The sequence below is a fragment of the Poromitra crassiceps genome (genome assembly GCF_964638095.1).
Source record: "Poromitra crassiceps genome assembly, chromosome: 5".
NCBI lineage: Eukaryota > Metazoa > Chordata > Actinopteri > Beryciformes > Melamphaidae > Poromitra > Poromitra crassiceps.
In genome coordinates, this window is record NC_139642.1 from 14,347,370 (window position 1) to 14,369,061 (window position 21,692).

General features: G+C 45.7%; 1 protein-coding gene across 1 annotated transcript in view; it reads left to right on the top strand.

Annotated features, from left to right (window-relative positions):
- dlc (deltaC) overlaps window positions 1-21,692 on the top strand; it is a 71,112-nt gene that overhangs the window by 46,573 nt on the left and 2,847 nt on the right. The window contains exons 8-9 of the mRNA XM_083636421.1: window positions 11,205-11,970; window positions 13,584-13,698. Coding sequence (XP_083492547.1) covers window positions 11,205-11,970; window positions 13,584-13,698 — 881 coding nt within the window. The remainder of the gene's footprint in view (window positions 1-11,204; window positions 11,971-13,583; window positions 13,699-21,692) is intronic.

Consider the following 21,692-nt stretch of genomic DNA (forward strand, 5'->3'; position numbering starts at 1 on the left):
TCCAAGTACCCCCTTTCCCTGATTTCTGAATCCAAGTACCCCCTTTCCCTGATTTCTGAATCCAAGTCCCCCCTTTCCCTGATTTCTGAATCCAAGTACCCCCTTTCCCTGATTTCTGAATCCAAGTACCCCCTTTCCCTGACTACAACGTTTTGCTTAGAAAACTGCAAGAGAAAACTGTATCAGATGATGCAATGCATGATTAGCCTGGTAAACCAGCCGGTCATCTGAACTCACATTTCACTTCGTTCTGCTGGACCGTCTGGCCTCAACCTTTCACATAGTGTTTCGCAGTGGGCGGAAGTTGGGCGGGTGTACTTGCCTTGACAGACAACTCCTTCAGCCAATCAGCGTTGGATCCAGTCAAACCCAAATCCACCCGGGAAAACGGCAAAACACATTTTCCGCCGAGAAACTCCCCTGTTGCATACTCCTGTACTTGTTTAATTGTTGTTATTGAGTCTATTTCTACAATAACTGCACTTTATGGCTGTTTAAACTCGACAAACGTTGACATTACTCCTCGAGGCGGACAGGCAAGGAGGTGGCTATTATTGTTTTGCTAGTGGCGTTCCTGATTGGCCAATTTGCGCTGTCAATCACAGGGCACTGAGCACAGTTGCTGATTGGCTCGTCCGCTTTGCAATTTCTGCTAAAGCCCTCCCAGGGCTTGAGGCCAGACGGTCCCACAGAACGAAATTAAATGTGAGTTGACGTGACCGGCTGGTTTACCAAGCTAATGAATGATACCACCTTTTGGAGAATAGAATATTACAAAATAAGAAAAGGAGTGAAAGAGTTGCAGTTTGTGCCTCCTGGCCAGATTCATTTGAATGTTTCATTTATTTCCATGATTTATTCTTACATTTTTCCATTTTCCCCTTTCTCTCAAGTACCCCCTGTAGTACCTCCACGTACCCCTAGGCGTACGCGTACCCCAGTTTGGGAACCACTGGAATGTCGGATTCAGGACCACAATAAGAAGGAGAGGACTTGGAAATGAGCGAGTAAAGCCCAATTTATGCTTCGTCTGCCGACACTTTTGAAATGGTCGCAGACAGAAATGAGGACTTGAGTCGACACTTTCAAGTGTCTGCGAGCAGTGTCTGCTACCTGGTGAAATGTCTAGTGTCGCTGACTACGTCACATAATGTCGCGCAAGTCTGATTGGCTATATAGACGGGCACGCGCGACTTCCTTGTTTTAGTTTTCGCTGAAATGAAATTAATGAGCGTGTCCCCGGTATTTTTATCAGCCTGTTCTTGATGTATGACTTCGTGAAAATCACAAAGAACACCGTGACCAACTTCCCAGAGAGAGAGGAAGTGATTGTGTGGTTGTGTGTCGTTATATGCGGCGACGTGGGTTCACTGACAGCATTCCCTCTCTTGCCTGTCTGCACTGCACTAGTTCTCTGCCTCCCTCTGTCTCTAGCGTCACGTGACCGTTGCGCCGTGGAGAGAAGCATAAATGCAGCAACATGAGCGACACTTTATTTTTCGTCTGCGACCATGTGCTGAGCGACACTTTATAATAAGTATAAATTAAGCTTAAGTAGGACTGAAGTGGTAAGTTCTGAAAATGTGTTTTATTCCAGCATCGGTTGTACTACGAACCAAGTTAACGTAGCACTCACAGCCTGTTTGCCCAACCGCAGCTGTGCTACGCTAACGTTAACGTTAGCCTAGCAGAGCTACAACCGATACCTTTTCGCTGGAATAATGGAACGAAGACACACATTTTCAGAACTTGCCAGTTAGTCCAACTTACTAGCTGACTTCTCCGAGTCCTCTCCCTTTTGATTGGTCCCTGTAACCTAAAGTTAGCACAAGCATTAGCCAAAGGTAGCTTGCTAATGTTAGCTGTTTATGTTTGTGACCAAGCCTGTGTAGTGCTCGCTGTGTTGACGTTATGTTCAGTAACTGCATCAGCTGTGCAGGGAGCCAGGAGGGACTATTTTATTTTGAACATTATGATTTATGAATAACAGCCATTTAATTTGGAGTTGTCTATTACTTTCACATTGCCATACTTGGTAGCTGTTTTATAAAAGCAATAGCTCAGTTCAGGCCATGATTAGGCTATGTTCATTATACCACGTGGTATAATGAGCATTTATACAACGGTTAGTTCCGGCTGAGCAATTTGATTGGACAAGAGAGATCCTAGCCATGCTGATATTTCACGATAACATCACGGTCGCTTCACTGTGTGTATATCACTGCGCTTCACAGCTGTTCTAAACGTTTCCTTGATTAGGCTGCATTCAGCGCTCGCACCCAGGGACAACGATATGGATTTAACCTTAATTATAAACGGTAAGCTGAAATCGTCTGTGCTAACCTCAAAGTAGCTAACATTAGCTTAGCTAGCTAGCTTGCAGTTCACCTGTTGTTGCTTGCTTGGCAACAATTGGTAGTGCAATCCTGAGGGAAGTGTTTTTGTCAGCGCTGTAGTCGAGTCCACCTTGGTCGAGTCCAAGTCCAGATCGAGTCATTCGTGAATCGAGTCCAAGTCGAGACCAAGACCGGGAGGAGTTGAGAGGGTCAATACCAAGAGACCGAGTCGGGTCGAAACCGAGTCGAGACCAAGACCACAAAACTACAAGTCCATTTCAAGACCAATATAGCAATGTGCTATCCAAGGCTAGCATTGTATTTATTGACTAAAATAGCATATTTTCAACATTTCAACAAAATTAGCATTTTTGAGGACAAAATTGATTGTATGCATGCAGCTTATGCTCATAACATACAGTAGTTGCACCTAGGAGTGTATTTTGCCTACTTTCTCTTACTGCTCTCAGCGTTGCTTGACTGAAAATATTCTTACCTTGGCATGACATTTTACTTGAATGAAATTATTAAAATAATCTGATCATACTAAAACAGCATAGGATAACTCAGCACTCCCTGCACTACAGCCCTGAATGCACATCACATGCTGTCTAGTTTTTTCTGACTATTTCAGCAGCAGATCTGCTTGCTAGGTCACTGGCAAGCAGGTAATGGGCCATCCACCATTACAATAGCTGTCGACCAATCACCCCCATCAGGATCAACTAAAGCAGTTGCTGGCCAAAACTGTGAAACAATAGCCTATGAAAGCAACATGCTAATCGCCCCCAATAGGCTATTCTAAAACAGGATTCCCCCCCACCCCTAATCAAAAGGTATGAGGAGCTGACCTGCACCAGCCTTGTCACACCCCGCTCTCACACACACTTTAGCCACTTTTAAACATGAAGTCTGGATCATGTCTGGCTAGCCAGAGCAGGATATTTTCCGGTTTTATCTTTTTAAACATGAGGGGTCTTTGTTTAGAAACAGCTGGAAATGGTCAGTATTCTCTCTGCCAGGGGGCGGGGGGAGGGGGTGCGGGAGCATGCACGTTATTCCCTACAAGGCAAATAGTTGTCGTGTGAGTCGTCGTCGGCGCTGTGCTAAGTTGAAACGGCTTTAGCGAATCTGTAACCAAACCCCATTCAAAAACATGACGTTTTAACGGAGAGTCCATTCCGACCACGAGGGGTGGCAATGTGCCAAAAATTAGCGCTTCCGCCTTTGTTACACAAAGCCGTGCAGTCAAAATAGTGGTCAGACCGTCGTCAATCACTGTGGGTGATTTATTTTACAAGTGGCATTCAAGTCATATCTGATTAGTTTTCAATGTATTTCTCCCCACAAAAGTTAGGCTAGGCCTATATATCACTTTTTCTGACATGGGATTAAGCAAGCAGCGCAGCAGTAAGCGTCCCTCCTCTGTGATGCACCGGACCTGCCTGCCTGCATAGCTGAAGCGCGTTGGGATCCCTCCACCAAACAATTCAAGCCGTTTGCAGCACTTGAGGAAACCGTGAGTTTGCTCGTTTAATTTGTTGATATAAGCGTTTGCCACCACCCGCCCACTCAGACATAACAGCTACATGATCAGGATCATGCAGTGTCAGTGTTTAACAACAGCTGCTTTTCCTATAATGCGGATCTTATACAAGGGGTTGAGATGGATATGATACGGACTCGCGGGAGTGCGCGTAAGCCGGCTAATTGTTGTTTAACATGCAGGCCAACCGGCTAGGAGCTGGTTATAATCCTGATTCCACTGCATGTTAATAAGTGGCTTTTGTCTCTGGGGCATCTTCTGATTGTAACGTAAATTGTATTCATCCGAAGACCGATTCAAGTCTGAGTCACATTCACTCCGGAGACCGAGTCAAGTCTGAGTCATATTGACTACAAGTCCGAGACGAGACCAAGACCGTCAGAAATCTGTCTCCAGACCGGACTCGAGTCCAAGTCCGGGCCCAAGTACTACAGCCCTGGTTTTTGTTGGCGGAGATGAATAACAGAGTAGTTGAAGCAGTCGCGCACACCCAACAAAGTAAAGCAGGTGCAGGAACCAAACAACACATCCAACAAAGTAAAGCAGGTGCAGGAACCAAAAACACATCCAACAAAGTAAAGCAGGTGCAGGAACCAAACAAAACATCCAACAAAGTAAAGCAGGTGCAGGAACCAAACAACACATCCAACAAAGTAAAGCAGGTGCAGGAACCAAAAAACACATCCAACAAAGTAAAGCAGGTGCAGGAACCAAAAAACAGATCCAACAAAGTAAAGCAGGTGCAGGAACCAAAAAAACACATCCAACAAAGTAAAGCAGGTGCAGGAACCAAAGAACACATCCAACAAAGTAAAGCAGGTGCAGGAACCAAACAACACATCCAACAAAGTAAAGCAGGTGCAGGAACCAAACAACACATCCAACAAAGTAAAGCAGGTGCAGGAACCAAAGAACACATCCAACAAAGTAAAGCAGGTGCAGGAACCAAAAAAACACATCCAACAAAGTAAAGCAGGTGCAGCAACCAAACAACACATCCAACAAAGTAAAGCAGGTGCAGGAACCAAAAAACACATCCAACAAAGTAAAGCAGGTGCAGCAACCAAACAACACATCCAACAAAGTAAAGCAGGTGCAGGAACCAAAAAAACACATCCAACAAAGTAAAGCAGGTGCAGCAACCAAACAACACATCCAACAAAGTAAAGCAGGTGCAGCAACCAAAAAACACATCCAACAAAGTAAAGCAGGTGCAGCAACCAAACAACACATCCAACAAAGTAAAGCAGGTGCAGGAACCAAAAAACACATCCAACAAAGTAAAGCAGGTGCAGCAACCAAACAACACATCCAACAAAGTAAAGCAGGTGCAGCAACCAAACAACACATCCAACAAAGTAAAGCAGGTGCAGCAACCAAAAAACACATCCAACAAAGTAAAGCAGGTGCAGCAACCAAACAACACATCCAACAAAGTAAAGCAGGTGCAGCAACCAAACAACACATCCAACAAAGTAAAGCAGGTGCAGCAACCAAAAAACACATCCAACAAAGTAAAGCAGGTGCAGCAACCAAACAACACATCCAACAAAGTAAAGCAGGTGCAGGAACCAAAAAAACACATCCAACAAAGTAAAGCAGGTGCAGGAACCAAAAAAACACATCCAACAAAGTAAAGCAGGTGCAGCAACCAAACAACACATCCAACAAAGTAAAGCAGGTGCAGGAACCAAACAACACATCCAACAAAGTAAAGCAGGTGCAGGAACCAAAAAACACATCCAACAAAGTAAAGCAGGTGCAGGAACCAAACAACACATCCAACAAAGTAAAGCAGGTGCAGGAACCAGAAAACACACCCAACAAAGTAAAGCAGGTGCAGGAACCAAACAACACATCCAACAAAGTAAAGCAGGTGCAGGAACCAAACAACACATCCAACAAAGTAAAGCAGGTGCAGGAACCAAACAACACATCCAACAAAGTAAAGCAGGTGCAGGAACCAAACAACACATCCAACAAAGTAAAGCAGGTGCAGGAACCAAAGAACACATCCAACAAAGTAAAGCAGGTGCAGGAACCAAAAACACATCCAACAAAGTAAAGCAGGTGCAGGAACCAAACAACACATCCAACAAAGTAAAGCAGGTGCAGGAACCAAACAACACATCCAACAAAGTAAAGCAGGTGCAGGAACCAAAAACACATCCAACAAAGTAAAGCAGGTGCAGGAACCAAACAACACATCCAACAAAGTAAAGCAGGTGCAGGAACCAAAAACACATCCAACAAAGTAAAGCAGGTACAGGAACCAAACAACACATCCAACAAAGTAAAGCAGGTGCAGGAACCAAAGAACACATCCAACAAAGTAAAGCAGGTGCAGGAACCAAACAACACATCCATCAAAGTAAAGCAGGTGCAGGAACCAAAAACACATCCAACAAAGTAAAGCAGGTGCAGGAACCAAAAACACATCCAACAAAGTAAAGCAGGTACAGGAACCAAAGAACACATCCAACAAAGTAAAGCAGGTGCAGGAACCAAAAAAACACATCCAACAAAGTAAAGCAGGTGCAGGAACCAAAAAAACACATCCAACAAAGTAAAGCAGGTGCAGGAACCAAACAACACATCCAACAAAGTAAAGCAGGTGCAGGAACCAAAAAACAGTCTGCACACTGACCTGCGGACCTTCTTTCTTTCTTCTTCTTTTGTCTTGGAGACGAATAACAGACAGAAATCATCTGTTGTCGCAAATCACTTAAAACAAGGCTGTTATGACTTGATGAATAGCTTTGTTGATGCTGTTGTATAAAAGCAATATCACACTCGAGGTCGTGATGTCGGCTGTGATTACGCCCGACCGAATCACAGCTCTGACGATATTAGACATAGGGATGGGCATTTTAAGCAATTTAAATACTGGAGTACTTTCCTTCTATTATGAACGAGTAACCGGGTACTCATGGGGGGGGGGTCTGTGTGATTACTATCGTAATGACGGGACATGGGTAATCTGCTGTGTATGGGGCTGTTCACACATAACGTTTGCATTTTTGCATGGAAAAAGCGCTACCTGGAGCATTTTTTGTCAGGAGAGGGACTGAGTGTGATATTAGGTGATGCTAAGCTAACGTCTAAAGCCTACCTCAGACAGTATCTCCGATGGTTGGATGGATGGCATTAGCGCTTCGGAGCAGGCAATAGTGTTGTGAAACAAGCAAAGGCTAATTTCCAATACATGCCCATTATCCAATGTCCAGTATCATCCAAACGTTACTCGAGTACTGACGTTATGAACGAGTACTCGAGTACCCGAGTACTCCCCCCCCCCCCATCCCTAATTAGACAACAGCATCACTCCCTCTTGTGTGATTGCTTAAATATCACGGCTTATCAAACTATTGCTTAATTCTAATCATACTTATAACACATTACAATGCCGTCATAATGCATTATAAGCACAGTTTTAATCATGCATAGACATATAGGTTTTAAATTACATTGTTCATATTAATCTGTTATATGGTTTTTAAAAGATTGTAAGTAATGTGTTTATAATGTTATAAAACACAACTGCTATGCATGATTATAACACTATGATTGATTGATTGGTGGCACTATGTATTATAAGTATTATTAGGATGTATTATAGGCTTTATAGGTTTCCGTTGTTTTTCTTTCTTTATTCTTTCTTGCCTTTCCCTCCCCTCCTCCTCTCTCCTCTCCTCCCCCTTCCTCTCCTCTCCCCTCCCCTCCCCTCCCCTCCTCTCCTCTCCCCTCCCCTCCTCTCCCCTCTCCTTCCCTCCCCTCCCCTCCCCTCCTCTCCTCTCCTCTCCTCTCCTCTCCCCTCTCCCTCCCCCTCCCCTCCTCTCCTCTCCTCTCCTCCCCTCTGTGTATAGAGGTGTATATCAGACAGGTGTTATTGGCAGACTGTCAGTCTCTGCTGCCAAAGCAATCTGCCTTCAGTAATCTTAACTAAACACGGAGAACAATAACAAAGAGCCTATGTCTTTCCAATGAATAATACATCATGTGGGCAAATGAATAGTTCAAGCAACTGCAAATAGGCTCCCAACTGTCCTTTAAACAAAGCAGTCCTTCTCAAAAATGTTCATGTCAACGACCCCTAAACTGACACAGATTAGACCACGGACCCCAACCTTTTGTCCCAGGTTACCCCATTTGAAAAGATTTTTGCTTTTAGATGTTTTATTGCAGAAAGTATATGAAACCCAGGACCAAAAATAGTCATACATTCTGTCATTGTGTTTGTTGTGGGTGAAACTATAGTGAAAATAAATTAGACCGTTTTTGCTGGGGTCCCCCTGGGGGTCCCCAGACCCCACTTCAAGCAGTGCATCTGTGGTTGATGTGTTCCAGCCTTACAGGGCAGAGACAATTACCAACAACTAGAAAGAACACAATGATCCAAAAAGCTCAACTCTTCTTAACCAGGGATTTTCTCCAGTGATTTTTTTCATTGATGACTATTTGCAGTTCTTACACACTACACCTCTCTTCTCCTCCTCTCCTTCCTCTCCTGTCCTCCTCAGACTATCTGCAGTTTTCCAGCGGTTTCTAGGAAACTAAACTTGCATCTAATTTGTGTTTTTTTTTCACGGCGAGCGGCGTGTGTCACATGACCTCCTGTCTGGATGCTTCACACATGTTTCTCTGTATGAGCTGCAGCTGCTTTCAACAAACTGAATGACTCCCATTTCCCTCCAGATAGACATCTTGTTCTTTTGCTTGTTTCACTGTAAACATCCAGACTGTGTTTGCATGGGGCAACATGTTCTACTGTTATCATCCCTCTCTCTCTCTCTGGCTAGTGTCTCTCTTGCTTTTTGCTGTTGAATTTGAATTTGATAACACTTGGGGTACATTAAATAACGGTTTGTTAAAGCTTAATGAACCGTTAATTAATAGTTAACTAATGTGTCTAGTAATCATTTACTAATGATGTTCACGTTAATGAAGGTATTGTGGTTGGATTGAGGCATGAAGTCACTGAGGTTAAGGTTAGAGCAAGCTTATGCCAAGGCTGTTAATTAAGGGTTAGTTAGTAAATGCTTATTAAACATGAACTAACCCTTAATTAATGTGCCCTTATTGTGTTTTACCTAGTATGTGTTTACAGTATAGCAGTGATACTCAACTTGCGGGCCGCGATGGAATTGTTTTTTTGTTTTTTGTTTTTACAGTGCACCTGAACGCAACATGCAAGATACCCGCTGAATAAGTGTCCGAATGTTCATGTCATTCTGGCCAATACTCCACTTCTGTTATAACATTTCAGTCTGGAATATGGAATATCTTTCAATAATCTATGATTTTAGCTGCTAAATTAAAATACTGCTGTCTGCTTGCTACCCAGGCACTTAGTTAGGTTATGTACTTAACCTAACTAACTTAACCTAACTAACTATCCAGTGTGCACAACATTGTCAGACTAAAATCCGGCTGACACCCCAAAAACCTACAATCCGCTACAGAAAAATGTATATTGTTTGTTTATTAACTGGCCCCTGGCCTCCGATCACTTCACGAAAGTGGCCCCCGGGCAAAGCAAGTTGAGTATCCCTGCAGTATAGGGATGCACAATACAGATTTCTTTCCATCCGATAATTACCTGCTCCTCATGGCCGATACCGATAAGATAACCGATAATTTCAGATGTTTGTACTTTCAAAAGAAGTTCATACCTGTAGTTTATGCACACCTGAGGGTAAGAAAGGCTAAGATGTAGTGAGCAAAGATGGATAATGTAATGTTCCATAGCTCTGACCTAACCGACATTAGCCTGGTAAACCAGCCGGTCACATGACCTCACATTAGCCTGGTAAACCAGCCGGTCACATGACCTCACATTTCATTTCGTTCTACCCGACCGTGTGGCCTCAAGCCCTGGGAGGGCTTCTGCAGAAACTGCAAAGCGTACGAGCCAATCAGCCACTCGCCTCATAGTTGACATTGTAACCGGCCAATCAAGAACGCAGCTAGCAAAACAATAATGGCTGCCTCGAGTTTAAACAGCCATAACGTGCACTTATTGCAGAAATAGACTCAATAACAACAATTAAACAAGTACAGAAGTATGTAACAGCGGAGTTTCTCGGCGGACGATATGTTTTTGCCGTTCTCCCCAAGCCCCCAGGAATAGCGCTGGGCTGTGAAGCCATTTGAACATGGTGGCGAAGCTCTGTATTGCAAGTCACGTGACGCCATGCAGCCCAGAAAGGAAAATTCCCATCCACTTGCATGGGCAGCTGTTAAACCCAGGGGAATTCTTTCCGGGTGTCACTCAAAGTATAAAACGACTCTTTTAATTATCAACAAATTTTTTATGGGGCATTTTTTCTTCAGAAGCCACTAAGAGCCGTATACGGGGGTATTTTCTTCTTGTAATACAATCCATGGGTGGGAGGGGTGGGAGACATCATGGAACACGTCATGGCACACATGCGCACTTCGAAACCTGCTCAGACCGTCCCTCACTGCTGTGTAAAAAAACTGCGGGGTTGCCAGGTTGCTGGCCCTCTGGAGCACCAAATGGTTTCACTGAAACTCACCATATATCTGGCAACACTGCATCAACAAAGTGAAGATGTAACACTTTTTAATCAGAAAACCATACAAAACGGTATGGCTGATTTTTTCCTTAGCCTACTTTTCTAATCCAGAGAGGTCTGCTTCACACAGCGCAGCCTATACGAGCAGGGACTGACTGACTGTAGTGTTTGTCCTTGCTAGCGCGTTCGCTAGCAGACTGACAGACCAGCGTCAGTTCACACGTAGCATTTCCCCTTTCCGCCTTCAAAATAAAAGCGTAACCTTTGTCACTCATCATGAGTTTGCTTTACACAGCTTCTGTCCCTCGGTACACTTTTACCTCCGCTAACCAGCTAACGGATTTGGCCAGGCCAATGAGTTGGCCAGGAGGAGGTGATGTGCTGGTTGTCTGACGGTTTGTCTATTTGTTTGTCAGCAGGATATCTCAAAAGGTTATCAACAGATTTGCACAAAACTTGGTAAAACAGCAGGTCATGGGCCAACTTAAAAGTGATTAAATGTCCACGCCCACTGGCCAAAAGGGGGTGTGGTAATGGGCATGGCCAATCACAAAAAGGCACCTAACCTCCAAATGGATTCACCTAACACCAGGAAACGTTGTAGAAAGTTTGGCGGAGGTATGCACTCTACCGAGTGCCCTCTAGTTGTTTTTGTTTTATACACATTTTCACTCAACTAAATCTAACCCCTCTCTCTCTCTCTCTCTCTCTCTCTCTCTCTCTCTCTCTCTCTCTCTCTCTCTCTCTCTCTCTCTCTCTCTCTCTCTCTCTCTGTCTGTCCAGGTGCTCAGTGTTTGGACCTCGGTCACCGGGTCATGTGTCGGTGTCGCACGGGTTTCACCGGCTCCCGCTGTGAGACCAACACCGACGACTGTGCCCACAGCCCCTGCCGCAACGCCGGCACCTGCGTGGACGGCATCAACGCCTTCACCTGCACGTGCACGCTGGGCTTCACGGGCAAGGACTGCTCGGTGCGCGCCGACGCCTGCTCGCTGTTCCCGTGCGACAACGGCGGCACGTGTTACACGCACTTCACCGGGCCGGTGTGCCAGTGCCCCGCCGGCTTCATGGGCGCACGCTGCGAGTACGCCGTCAAGACCACCGGCCCGCCGCCCAGGACGGGGAAACCCACGGCCAAGGGTGGTGACAGCTTCTCTGCGGTGCTGGCCGTGTCTTTCGCCCTGGGCCTGGTCACGCTCACGCTGCTGCTGTTCGCCGGCATTTTCGTCCTGCGGCAGTTCCGCCGCGCCAGGCGCCGGTCGGCCGCCGCCGCCTCCGTGAAGAACGACCTGGAGACGGTGAACAACCGCAACGCGCTGATCGGCGGCGGGGGCGGGGTTAACAACGGGAGCTTACCGGGAGCCCCGCTGATGGGCAGCCTGAGGGAGAAGGAGGCCTTCCTCATTCCCGGAGGACAGTTCAAAGTGTCCAATAAGGACGCAGCGCTGGCGGAGAAGGGCGGGGACAAGATGGCCATGTATAAAAACAAGATGGCCGACTACAACCTGGCAAAAGAGGAGGACCGCCTGGCAAAGAACAAGTTTGACCTGTAAGGAGCCGATAATCATTTCACTGCTCTCTGCTTCTGCTTCTTTCTCTGACCACTTTCAGACTGATGACCACTGGCCAGGGTTACTTGACCCCATGTTCAATCTTTCGGGGTATCGGGGTTAATCACTGGTCCTGACAGTTCAGATAGAACCCGGGTCAACCTGGGAAAGATACATAACAATTAACTCACGCTAGAAATTTGGCAGGGCGGACAAAACGTCATATTCAGTGGGCAGCTCCTCCTGCACAGAGCCAGCAGCACAACCATGGCCGTAGCTAGCTATGAGGTCACCGAGGTCCGGACCTCAGCAATTATTTCCTAAAACAAAACAGCACAGTCTGTGTTTACCGAGCTCTCGCAAGCTCAGTTTCTGAGCTAGAGCAGAGCTTCTGGTATTAGCTGAAACTAGACGTCAAGACGAATACATAGGTACCAGAGCTGTTATGCTAACTAGCTGGGAAGCGAGAGTAACATAGCCCCAAAATTGTCTGTTTTTGACAAAGGTGAATGGGCATGTCTATTTTCAAATGGGTCTTAGTTTCACAAGAGTCTTAGCTTTAGGCCCCATTCAGATATAATCTGTCACTCGCATTGCCCCCCCCCCCCCCCCCCCCTGCTTGTGAAGTGAGATCCGCCCACCCTGATGGACTACAGCTGGACTACAATAGGTCTCGACGGATTGTGTCTGAATGTGGCCTTACAGCCATGTCTGACATGATGTCGGCTACATGGGGTTTAAGAGCTGCAGGCTCCCCCATTCGTAACCAGTGACATTCATTTGTCCCTCCCGGGTTGTTGGCAACCTGGGTGCTGCCATTCACACTGAAATCAACCCATGTCCGGCCCATGTCCATGTCTGAGGCAAATAACTTCAATGAATAAGAACCGAAGGCTAATAGGTTGTTCCACTGCAACATTAGTGCACAGCAAATCCGCCATTTTGGCCTGAAGCAGACTCCTCTGATTGGCTGTCATGGTTCTTTGCTGTTGTCCCATTGGCGCAAGTGACACTTTTTCAGGCCAAAATGGCAGCTGTTGTCAAAAAAGCATCAGAGCTTCGACTCTCGCCTCCGATACTCTTTGTCCGAGGTAGGTCGCCAAGCCGAGTCGGGCAATGCGGGTTCACCCTTTCAAAGAGAAAATCAACCCGGGAATAAACCCTGGCTGGAGCTCGGTCTGAAAGGGCTGTCTTTGTTTCTTTTCTTTTCTCACTTTGTTTGTTCTTCTGAAGTCTATTGGTTCTGTCTGCCCTTTCTTTGCACTATAGTTTGTGTTCTCTGCATCGCTGTGCGAGACAAGCTAGATCTTGTCTCTATTGCCTATCTGTCATCTGTTACCTGCACACACATAGTACACACATACACACACACACACACACACACACACACACACACACACACACACACCCTCTCTCTGTCTCTCCCTGTCTCTCTCTCATGCTCTCTCTCTCTCACAATCTCTCTCTCTCTCTCTTCCTCACTCTTTCCCTCCCTCTCTCTCACACTCTCGCTCACTCTGTCTATCTCCCCTCCCCCCCCTCTCTCTTCCTCTCCCTCTCTGCCTCTCTCTCTCCCTCCCTCCCTCTCTCTCTCTCCACCTCCCTACAACAGTAAGAAGTGCGACTCGTCCATCATGGTGCCTCCTCTCAGTTTCCCAAAGGACGGTCTGTACCACCCAGTGTTCATCATCCCAGAGCAGATGGAGCAGTGTGTGTTTGCTACTGAGGTGAGGACCCCCCACCCACACACACACACACCCCCCAAACTCAACCCATACGTGTGTGTGCCCCCCCCCCCCCCCCCCCCACACACACACACCCCAAACTCAACCCATACGTGTGTGTGCCCCCCCCCCCCCACACACACACACACACACACCCCAAACTCAACCCGTACCTGTGTGTGTGTGTGTGTGTCCCATTTACCAAATAATAATAATAACAATAATAATAATAGAGCTGGGGCAACTACGTCATGTCTGGGTGAGCAACGCAAGGCATTGTGGGTAATGACGGTCCGCTCCTGTACACTGTGCCTCTTGCCGTTAACTTCAATATAAAATAGCGGTACAAAAAAATCAATTAAAAAAACAGAAATAATTTCATTTATAAATGACATGACGATATATTAAAACTTCGCCAGCCATCATTTGATCCATCTTCAGTAATATCACTCATGTCTGTTATGTGACCCAGTTATCGCCCGCTGTCCGCATGGCATGTGAATAAGGGCTCGGTATTGGAAACGACGCAATATTTGGCAATACTGATTATACTAAACTTCAGATAACAACATTGTGCGGGAGGTAGGTACTGTTTTATTGTGATTGCTAACGTGTATGTAGCGTACGGCCAGTTTAGCGGAGCCTGCAACTCCCTATCGGGGAGCTCAGAATGAAGAATGAATGAGTCTCCCCCATAACCAGTCAGTTCAGCACAGCGCATGGCTGTTCCCCCCATAACAGTCAGTTCAGCACAGCACATAGCTGTTTCCCCCATAAAACTACTGGGAAACAGTAGCCTTGGCCCTCTGAGCCGCAACCCCCCCCCCCACCCCCCCCACACACACACACACACACCCAGCCCCCACTTTTGCTACAAATGTTATTTATGACAATTCCAGCTCCGAAACAATAATTATATGACTCTCACTCTAGTCCATACTTAGCAATGTAACGATCAACCAGCACAACAGCTAACAGCTACTATGCAAAACACATGGCAGCAGAGACACCCCCTCCTCTTGAGTCCTAACCACACACAACCAACAACATTGCTGTAGCAGTAGTTTCATGCTACGTTAAGCACAACCACTTTGCAAGTTGGTCAGGTGATGTCAGACTACAAAACACTGACTGGCAGCCAAAATCAAATAAATTTTCATTGCGGGCTATAATTTTTTTTAAATAACTTGCCCCTGCTGATTTGGAGTTCGACTGTGTGCCCCTGCTCTCCAAGCCAAAAGTCAAACAAATTCCAGTACTGGCCAGCAACAAAACTTTAGCTCTAAAAGCTTTGGGGCCCTATCTTGGCAAAAGTGGTGATTTAGCGCTTGTGCGTCTTTACCGCCCGGCGCAGGCACAAATTGGAGGCGTGCCAATTCATCTGCTATTCTCCGTGCCGCGCAAAATGCCACAAACGGGATTTGGGCGGTCTTAACCACCTGCATTATTCACAGGTGTGGCCTGGCAATGCCTATAATATATATATACTGTATATATATATATATATATATATATTGATTTTTGGAACTAGAGATCCACATTTTCTGCAAATTCCTGAATCGATCATCGGTAACGTTAATGATCAATCAATCGATTAATTGTAATTAAAAATACATAATTTTACCCAAACAATACGAAATGCGTTTTTTCCTCAATAAAACCTTTTTTTTATACAGCAGCAACATAATTGTATATTTCTCACAGCATTGCATAGCATAGCCTACGCTATGAAACATATAAAAAGGTAGAGGCATAACCTAGGTCCCCGGCTCACTTACCGCCGAATTGTTTATTTTTTTCTGCTCGTTCTTAAACGCTGAGCTGATGCCGAGTTGCTCAGCTCCAGTCCAGGTGAGACTAGGATCCAGGCAATTTATCCGAATGAACCTTGTTCAAGTGATTGCTGTTGTAGGTGTACACCGAATCACAGATAGGCATCATGACTTTTTCTATAACCACGCAGATCGATCTGGTTATTTTTTCTGCTCGCTGTGCGTCACAACTCTTCCTCTTCCTCGCTGAGCTGAGCTGAGCTGATGGTGGGTTGCTCCAGGTTTGACGAAGAGTAGCCAGGCAATTTATCCGAATGAACGCTGTTCAAGTGATAAGATGTACACTGATTCACAGTATTTACACGGCAGTATCTTCTCCTTTCTTATTCAAATGTTCCCACACAACGCTTCTCTTCGTCTTCTTCATATTTGCAAACTGCAATGCAAAGGTGTGTTAACACATTCACTGCCAGACGTTTTTTTTTTACTGTAGTTAGCTTCTGCCAGAGGGGTTTTTTGAGGATTCTGGCTCATCTTTCAAGACCCGAGGATTCTTTTCTGCTAAGATTTTGTGAACACACAATATCTCAAAAGAACTAATAGAATGTGTGCTTTCTCTGTCTAAAAGAGTTAGTTTGTAGAGTTAGTAGTTATGTAAGCATTAGCAGTTGAATACAGCATGGTTTCAGCGTCAGAAAAATTATTCAGAGATAAACGGCTTTTTGTGAAATTCGATAGAACAGTCACTTTAACCATTCATTTTTGGCATCAGTAAGACGTCAGACATCTAAACAATAGTTTTGAACAGTAATTTCCTCCATAACAGCAGGAAACCCCCCTCTGCTTCCAACTCCTCCCTCCGTGGGCGTTCTTCTTGGCTGCAGCGGCCGTCACAAGCTTGTCACCAGTCTCACTGCTTTGCTGCTGCTGCTGCCTGTCTGCGCGGCCGCTGTTTGAGGAAGTCTGGATGGACTCGCTCGCTTCTTGGAGTTTTGGTTGAGAGAAGCTTTTGCGATTCTGGTCATATTTATGCTGCGTGTTTCAAAGTGTGTTCCACCTGTAATCTATTATGCAAATGTGCAATCCCGCATCGCCAGCAATCAGCGCGAAAACGAAAGCGTTTTCCCCCATCCATTTTCATGAGAATGGCTGCTTTTTGCTTGCCTTCCTCTAGTCAGGAGAGCACTGTCGCCACTTAGTGGCTCGGTGGAATGGGTTGTAAACGTTCGGTGGCTCCAATAATTATATAAGAGATGTAAAAGGGTTAGATGCACATCCCACGGTCAAAAAAAAAAAATTCATTTTTTTGACGTATTAATACGTCATTGGCAGTCAACCGTTGGATTATTTTTGACGTATTAATACGTCATTGGCAGTGAACGTGTTAAGATGGCTGCCAGGTGTTCAGAGTTCACTGAGCCTGCGTGACGTGTCTGGAAAGGGCTATAGTGATATCATTGCGCCCTCTGGAAGATCATTGAAACATGATTTGAAAACACCGTTCTACTGACAGAAGTGACAGAAGCACGTTGTTGTTTGTTGTCGTTTTGGTTGAGTTAATTTTCACGTGTTCGAGTAAATCCTTAACGAGCAAGTAATCGATCTTCGATTAATTGTTTGCATCCCTAATCGAAACCTTTAGCCTTGCAGTTACAGCTCCCTGCCAGTAGGGGTGCTGCAACCCCTTAAGCACCCCTAGTTCCAGCGTCCCTGAGACAATGTCCTCCTCATACATTAAACAAACAAGCTGCCTGGCTGCTGGCTAGCTCGGGGTAGCTAGCTAGTTTAATAGCTGTGATTCATTGAGGCGTTATTATGGATCCCACTGCACTTGCGGGCAGAACACTTCCTACGCAGCATTCAAGCGCCAGGATTGGCCAGGTAGGCGCCCATGCAGACGGTTCTGAGTAGCGCACCAGGTATTTTCATCTCGCCTCAATCTTAAGAAGGTGGTGGTGGACGTGTCATGTCATATAACGTTAAGTTACCTGTTATTTTCGTTACGCTAGCCTGTTCCGCGTTATTGTCTAAAACATTATGTTTATCCTCAGACAATTTGACTTGAGTGCAAAAGTTGAGGCCTGTGAGAAAAATGTGAAGAGGTAACCAGCATTATTCAGGTTTTAACGTTAAATTGAAGTTACTGTCCTGCGTTCTGGCCTGTATTTTTCCCTTTCCCCATTTCACGTTCGGTTCTGAATAGCAGGCATTATCTCCCCAAGTTTGCCTCTGCAAACTATGAATAGTGCAGAGTCCTGCAACGGGTCGGGTACCCAAGAACAACGTAGGAGCAATGTATGTTTTTGTGTGCTCAGACTGAATTCACAGTCACTTACGGTAATCTGGTAAATAACGTGGGCAGTGTGTGTGGGGTGTGTGTGTGTGTGTGTGTGTGTGTGTGTGTGCGTTGTTGGTGGAAGTCAGTCTGGTTTGGTAGAGACCGTTTTAAGCTTTGTTTCTACATAATGTTGTTAAGTATGTATCCTGCATTGTTTGATGCTGCGGACGGCACAACATAAACATTCAAAACTCAACTGCGGAGTCAACGTGTTAGACTGGAGACAACCAGACACTGTCTGCTTTCCATAACGACAACATGGGGAAAGTGCAAGTCCCGCTGGAGAAGTTAACGTTAGTTGGATGTTGTAAAAGTGCATTTCTGTCAGCGGAACAGCTATCATAAAGGCAGTATGGATTATACTCGACATGTATTGGAAATATTTGGTAAGTCTGCTTATTGCACAACACTGTATTGTTGTCTGATAAAAGTGCTGAGCAGCTTGTTACTGAGCTAATGTTAGCTTCTGCTAAATGCTAACGTTACAGGTGATGAGTCTCAGCCAGAAAGACTGCTATTCACCTCCTTTGTGAAACGGTGGCATTTTGGTTTGGTTCAAAGTGAGCGACTGTGTTTCTAGCCTGTGTGATTAATCACAGGTAAACGGGTCGGGCCGTGGTTCTTATATTGACGGGTCTGGGCGAGCACGGGTTTGCAAAATTTGCAAAAGCTTCTATGTCTAGGGGTTGAAGTGGCACTTGTGGTTCCGTAACACGAGAAAAAGAACAAGGAATAGCACATGAGAGGCTGTCATATAGAGAACGAAGTGGTTAGCCTACCTGGCTAGCTTGCCTTGTCCCAGCCCAGGCGATGCTTTAGCTTCCCTCGGACAGGTCACGCTGGTGGGGTGGATAGTGTCCAGTGCTGATGCACGATCCCGTTCGGGTGGACGCGAGATGAAAACATATAGGACGAAAACTCACAAGTAAAATAGATGATCTTTCTCTTCAGATAATGTGACTTTATTGCAAGACTCAAACAAAACCCCTGCGGGGAAATAGAGACCAAGTTTAGCTGCATCAATGCACAAAAAGAGTAATATCTTTGCGTTTGCCCATCAGATGCCAGTGCCCAGGCGTTCATTCCACTCATGTTTGATTACAGGGGTGTCACTGCACATGCACAAATCCGATCAAGGCGACAGAGAAACAATGCAATTTCTGCTACAATGTATTTATAACTCGTGTTAAAGTTATGATCCATAAGATTTCAGGGTAACCTTTCATTTTACAGGTACCTAACAACGTATGTAATTAGACATCAACACCAAAGTAATTACACAGTAATTACACCAATAGTTACACAATAACATTTTTGTGTCCATATGTAGTTACATGCTACCGGACCTGTAAAATGATGTGAATCTATTCAACTGTAGTTCGTTCATATGTATTTACATGGTACCGGAGCTGATGTCGAAGCTGCGGTCTGGGACAGTGATTGCTAAAAGACCATCTGGTATGATGATCATTTGACATTTCCCACCTGGCAACACTGGCTGGAGACGAGAGAAGCCTGCTAGCTGACTAGACTCAGACCTGGACGCAGAACTGTCAGAAAGCAACAGCACCGGGCGGCTAGTATGGGGCTGGGATGACCACGCCCCAAATTCATTTGATTGGTCGCCACAATTGCTTCTTCCTGAAAACGCACTCCCATCTCCCGGAGTAGCCTTGATGTTGCTGTGGCTGTAAACCCTCTGCAGCCCACTTCCACCGGTCGGACCTTTGCGCTCCAGCCATGTTGTTGTGCGTCGGCGGCGAGCTCGGCGTACCTCAGCTTCTTGTGCTCATAGGCCTCCTCGACCGCATCCTCCCAGGGAGGGCACTGTCAGCTCCATGATGTCAATGAGATGGAGTGAGGCTGACCAGAGCACAAGGTCCGGTCTGAGGGTGGTTGACGCAATCTCAGCTGGGAAGCAGAGCCTCTGGCCTAAGTCTGCCACCATCTTCCAGTCACGTGCCCCCACCTAGCCGCCCAGTATCCACCTAGCCGCCCAGTATCCGGTCTTGATGTGGCGAGTCTGGCTTGGCCCTCACCTTCCCGGACAAATGCTGTCGCCGGCCAGCGGGAGGAAGGAGGGGGAAGGGCGTTGATGCTCATCTGCTGACTTTCCAGCACTGCTGCAAAACACCGTAGCACCTGGTTGTGCCGCCGGGTGTATCGGCCTTGAGTGAGTCTGTGTATAATAACAAATATCCGCGTTACCGCTTGCTGCTGTAATGCAGAATTTGCCAAGTACTGGCTGACATAAGGACATCCTCTCAAACTCCACTATGAAACTCAGTAGCCCCCTGCTGGCAGAGTGCTTCAGCTGCGTGCTTCACTATGAAACTCAGTAGCCCTGCTGGCAGAGTGCTTCAGCTGCGTGCTTCGCAATCAGAAGTTCCGTCATTTGAATGCACTTCAGGGTTTTAGCAATCTCCGTCCCCGGCCGCAGCTTCGATGTACCATGTAAATACATATGAACTACAGTTGAATAGAGAGCGCTTCATTTTACAGGTCCGGTACCTTGTAACTACATATGAGCACAAAAACGTTTTAGGTCCTAAACCGAGACCGAGTCAAGACCAAGACCGAGAAGAGGGCGAGACCGAGACTGAGACCAAGACCGGGGGGAGGGGGGGGGGGGGGGGGGGGTTGAGTCAAGACCGAGACCAGACCAAAAACATTTCGGCAAAATACCCAAAAGGAGATTGCCAACATTTTCTCCCCCGTATTTGCATTCATAACACAGAATAAATCAATCCACAAGGCTAAGCTTGCTAGGCTGTGGAAAATCCTACCTTATCTGTAAAGGGGAGACTCGTGGGTACCCATTGAACCTATTTTCATTAAAATAAATTGAGCTGACCCCTTTGAAATAATTTTCCCTCGCCCAAATTTAACCTGCATTTGAAGTGTTATTTAGCCCCCTTCCCGACATGCTAGCATATTATTATTATTATTATATTATTATTTATTTTATTTTTTACCAATGGCTGCCTTACGTCTTCTAGTTTCTTCTGATAACAGGATCTCCACTGTCGCTTTACAAATGACCCTGCTACAGCCATTTGATTGCCCGCGGAAATCGTGAGTGTTGGCAGACCACTCGCGGCCCATCTGCAGTACCTCCACGCCCCACTAGTGGGCCGCGGATGATTTGAGAATCATTAGACCATTGTTCTGCTAATAATGAAAGAAATCATTATTTATAATTTTTTGTCAAATAAAAATGGCTGTACAGTAGATGACAGAAGGCAATCCTTTGATCTGAGACACTGCAGTTCCCCCTCACTGACCACACAGTGGGCTGAATGAAGTGTGAAAACACCTTACTCCTGCTCAATTATGACCCCGTCAAACATCCCCCAACAAGGGTTGATCAGACCCTGAGTCCCCCAGCAAAGAACCCTTTTGTTGTTTGTATTTAAGCAAATCGTTATGACTAATGATTTGGACGACATCTCTGCAGCCACTGCTCTGCTCTCCCATGCCTTGTCTGCTTGTGTTTCTCTTCCTTGGCGCGTGAGAGGAGTGGCTTTAGCGCTAAAACTTTCCAACTGCAAAGTTATGGATTGCAATTGAAGGGCGGATTTTTACACCCAACCACAGTAAAAAAAAAAAAAAAAAGATAGACATTTAGAAGAAAGAGATCAGAAAAACTTGGAAGAAAGTAGAAAAACAAATAAAATGGCTACATAACAGCAAAGTCAGACTGTGAATCACTATGAAAAAAAAAAAGTAGAGATGGCTAGGGATTTAGCTTGTCCCTAAAACTTTACACATTTCTCCGCCAAAATCAGCTGTTTGCTATCATCAAGTAATTGAATAGGTAGATTAACATCTCTGTCAAACATCCAGCTAGCACAAAAACTCAAACAGATTGGGGGTGCCCGGTGGCT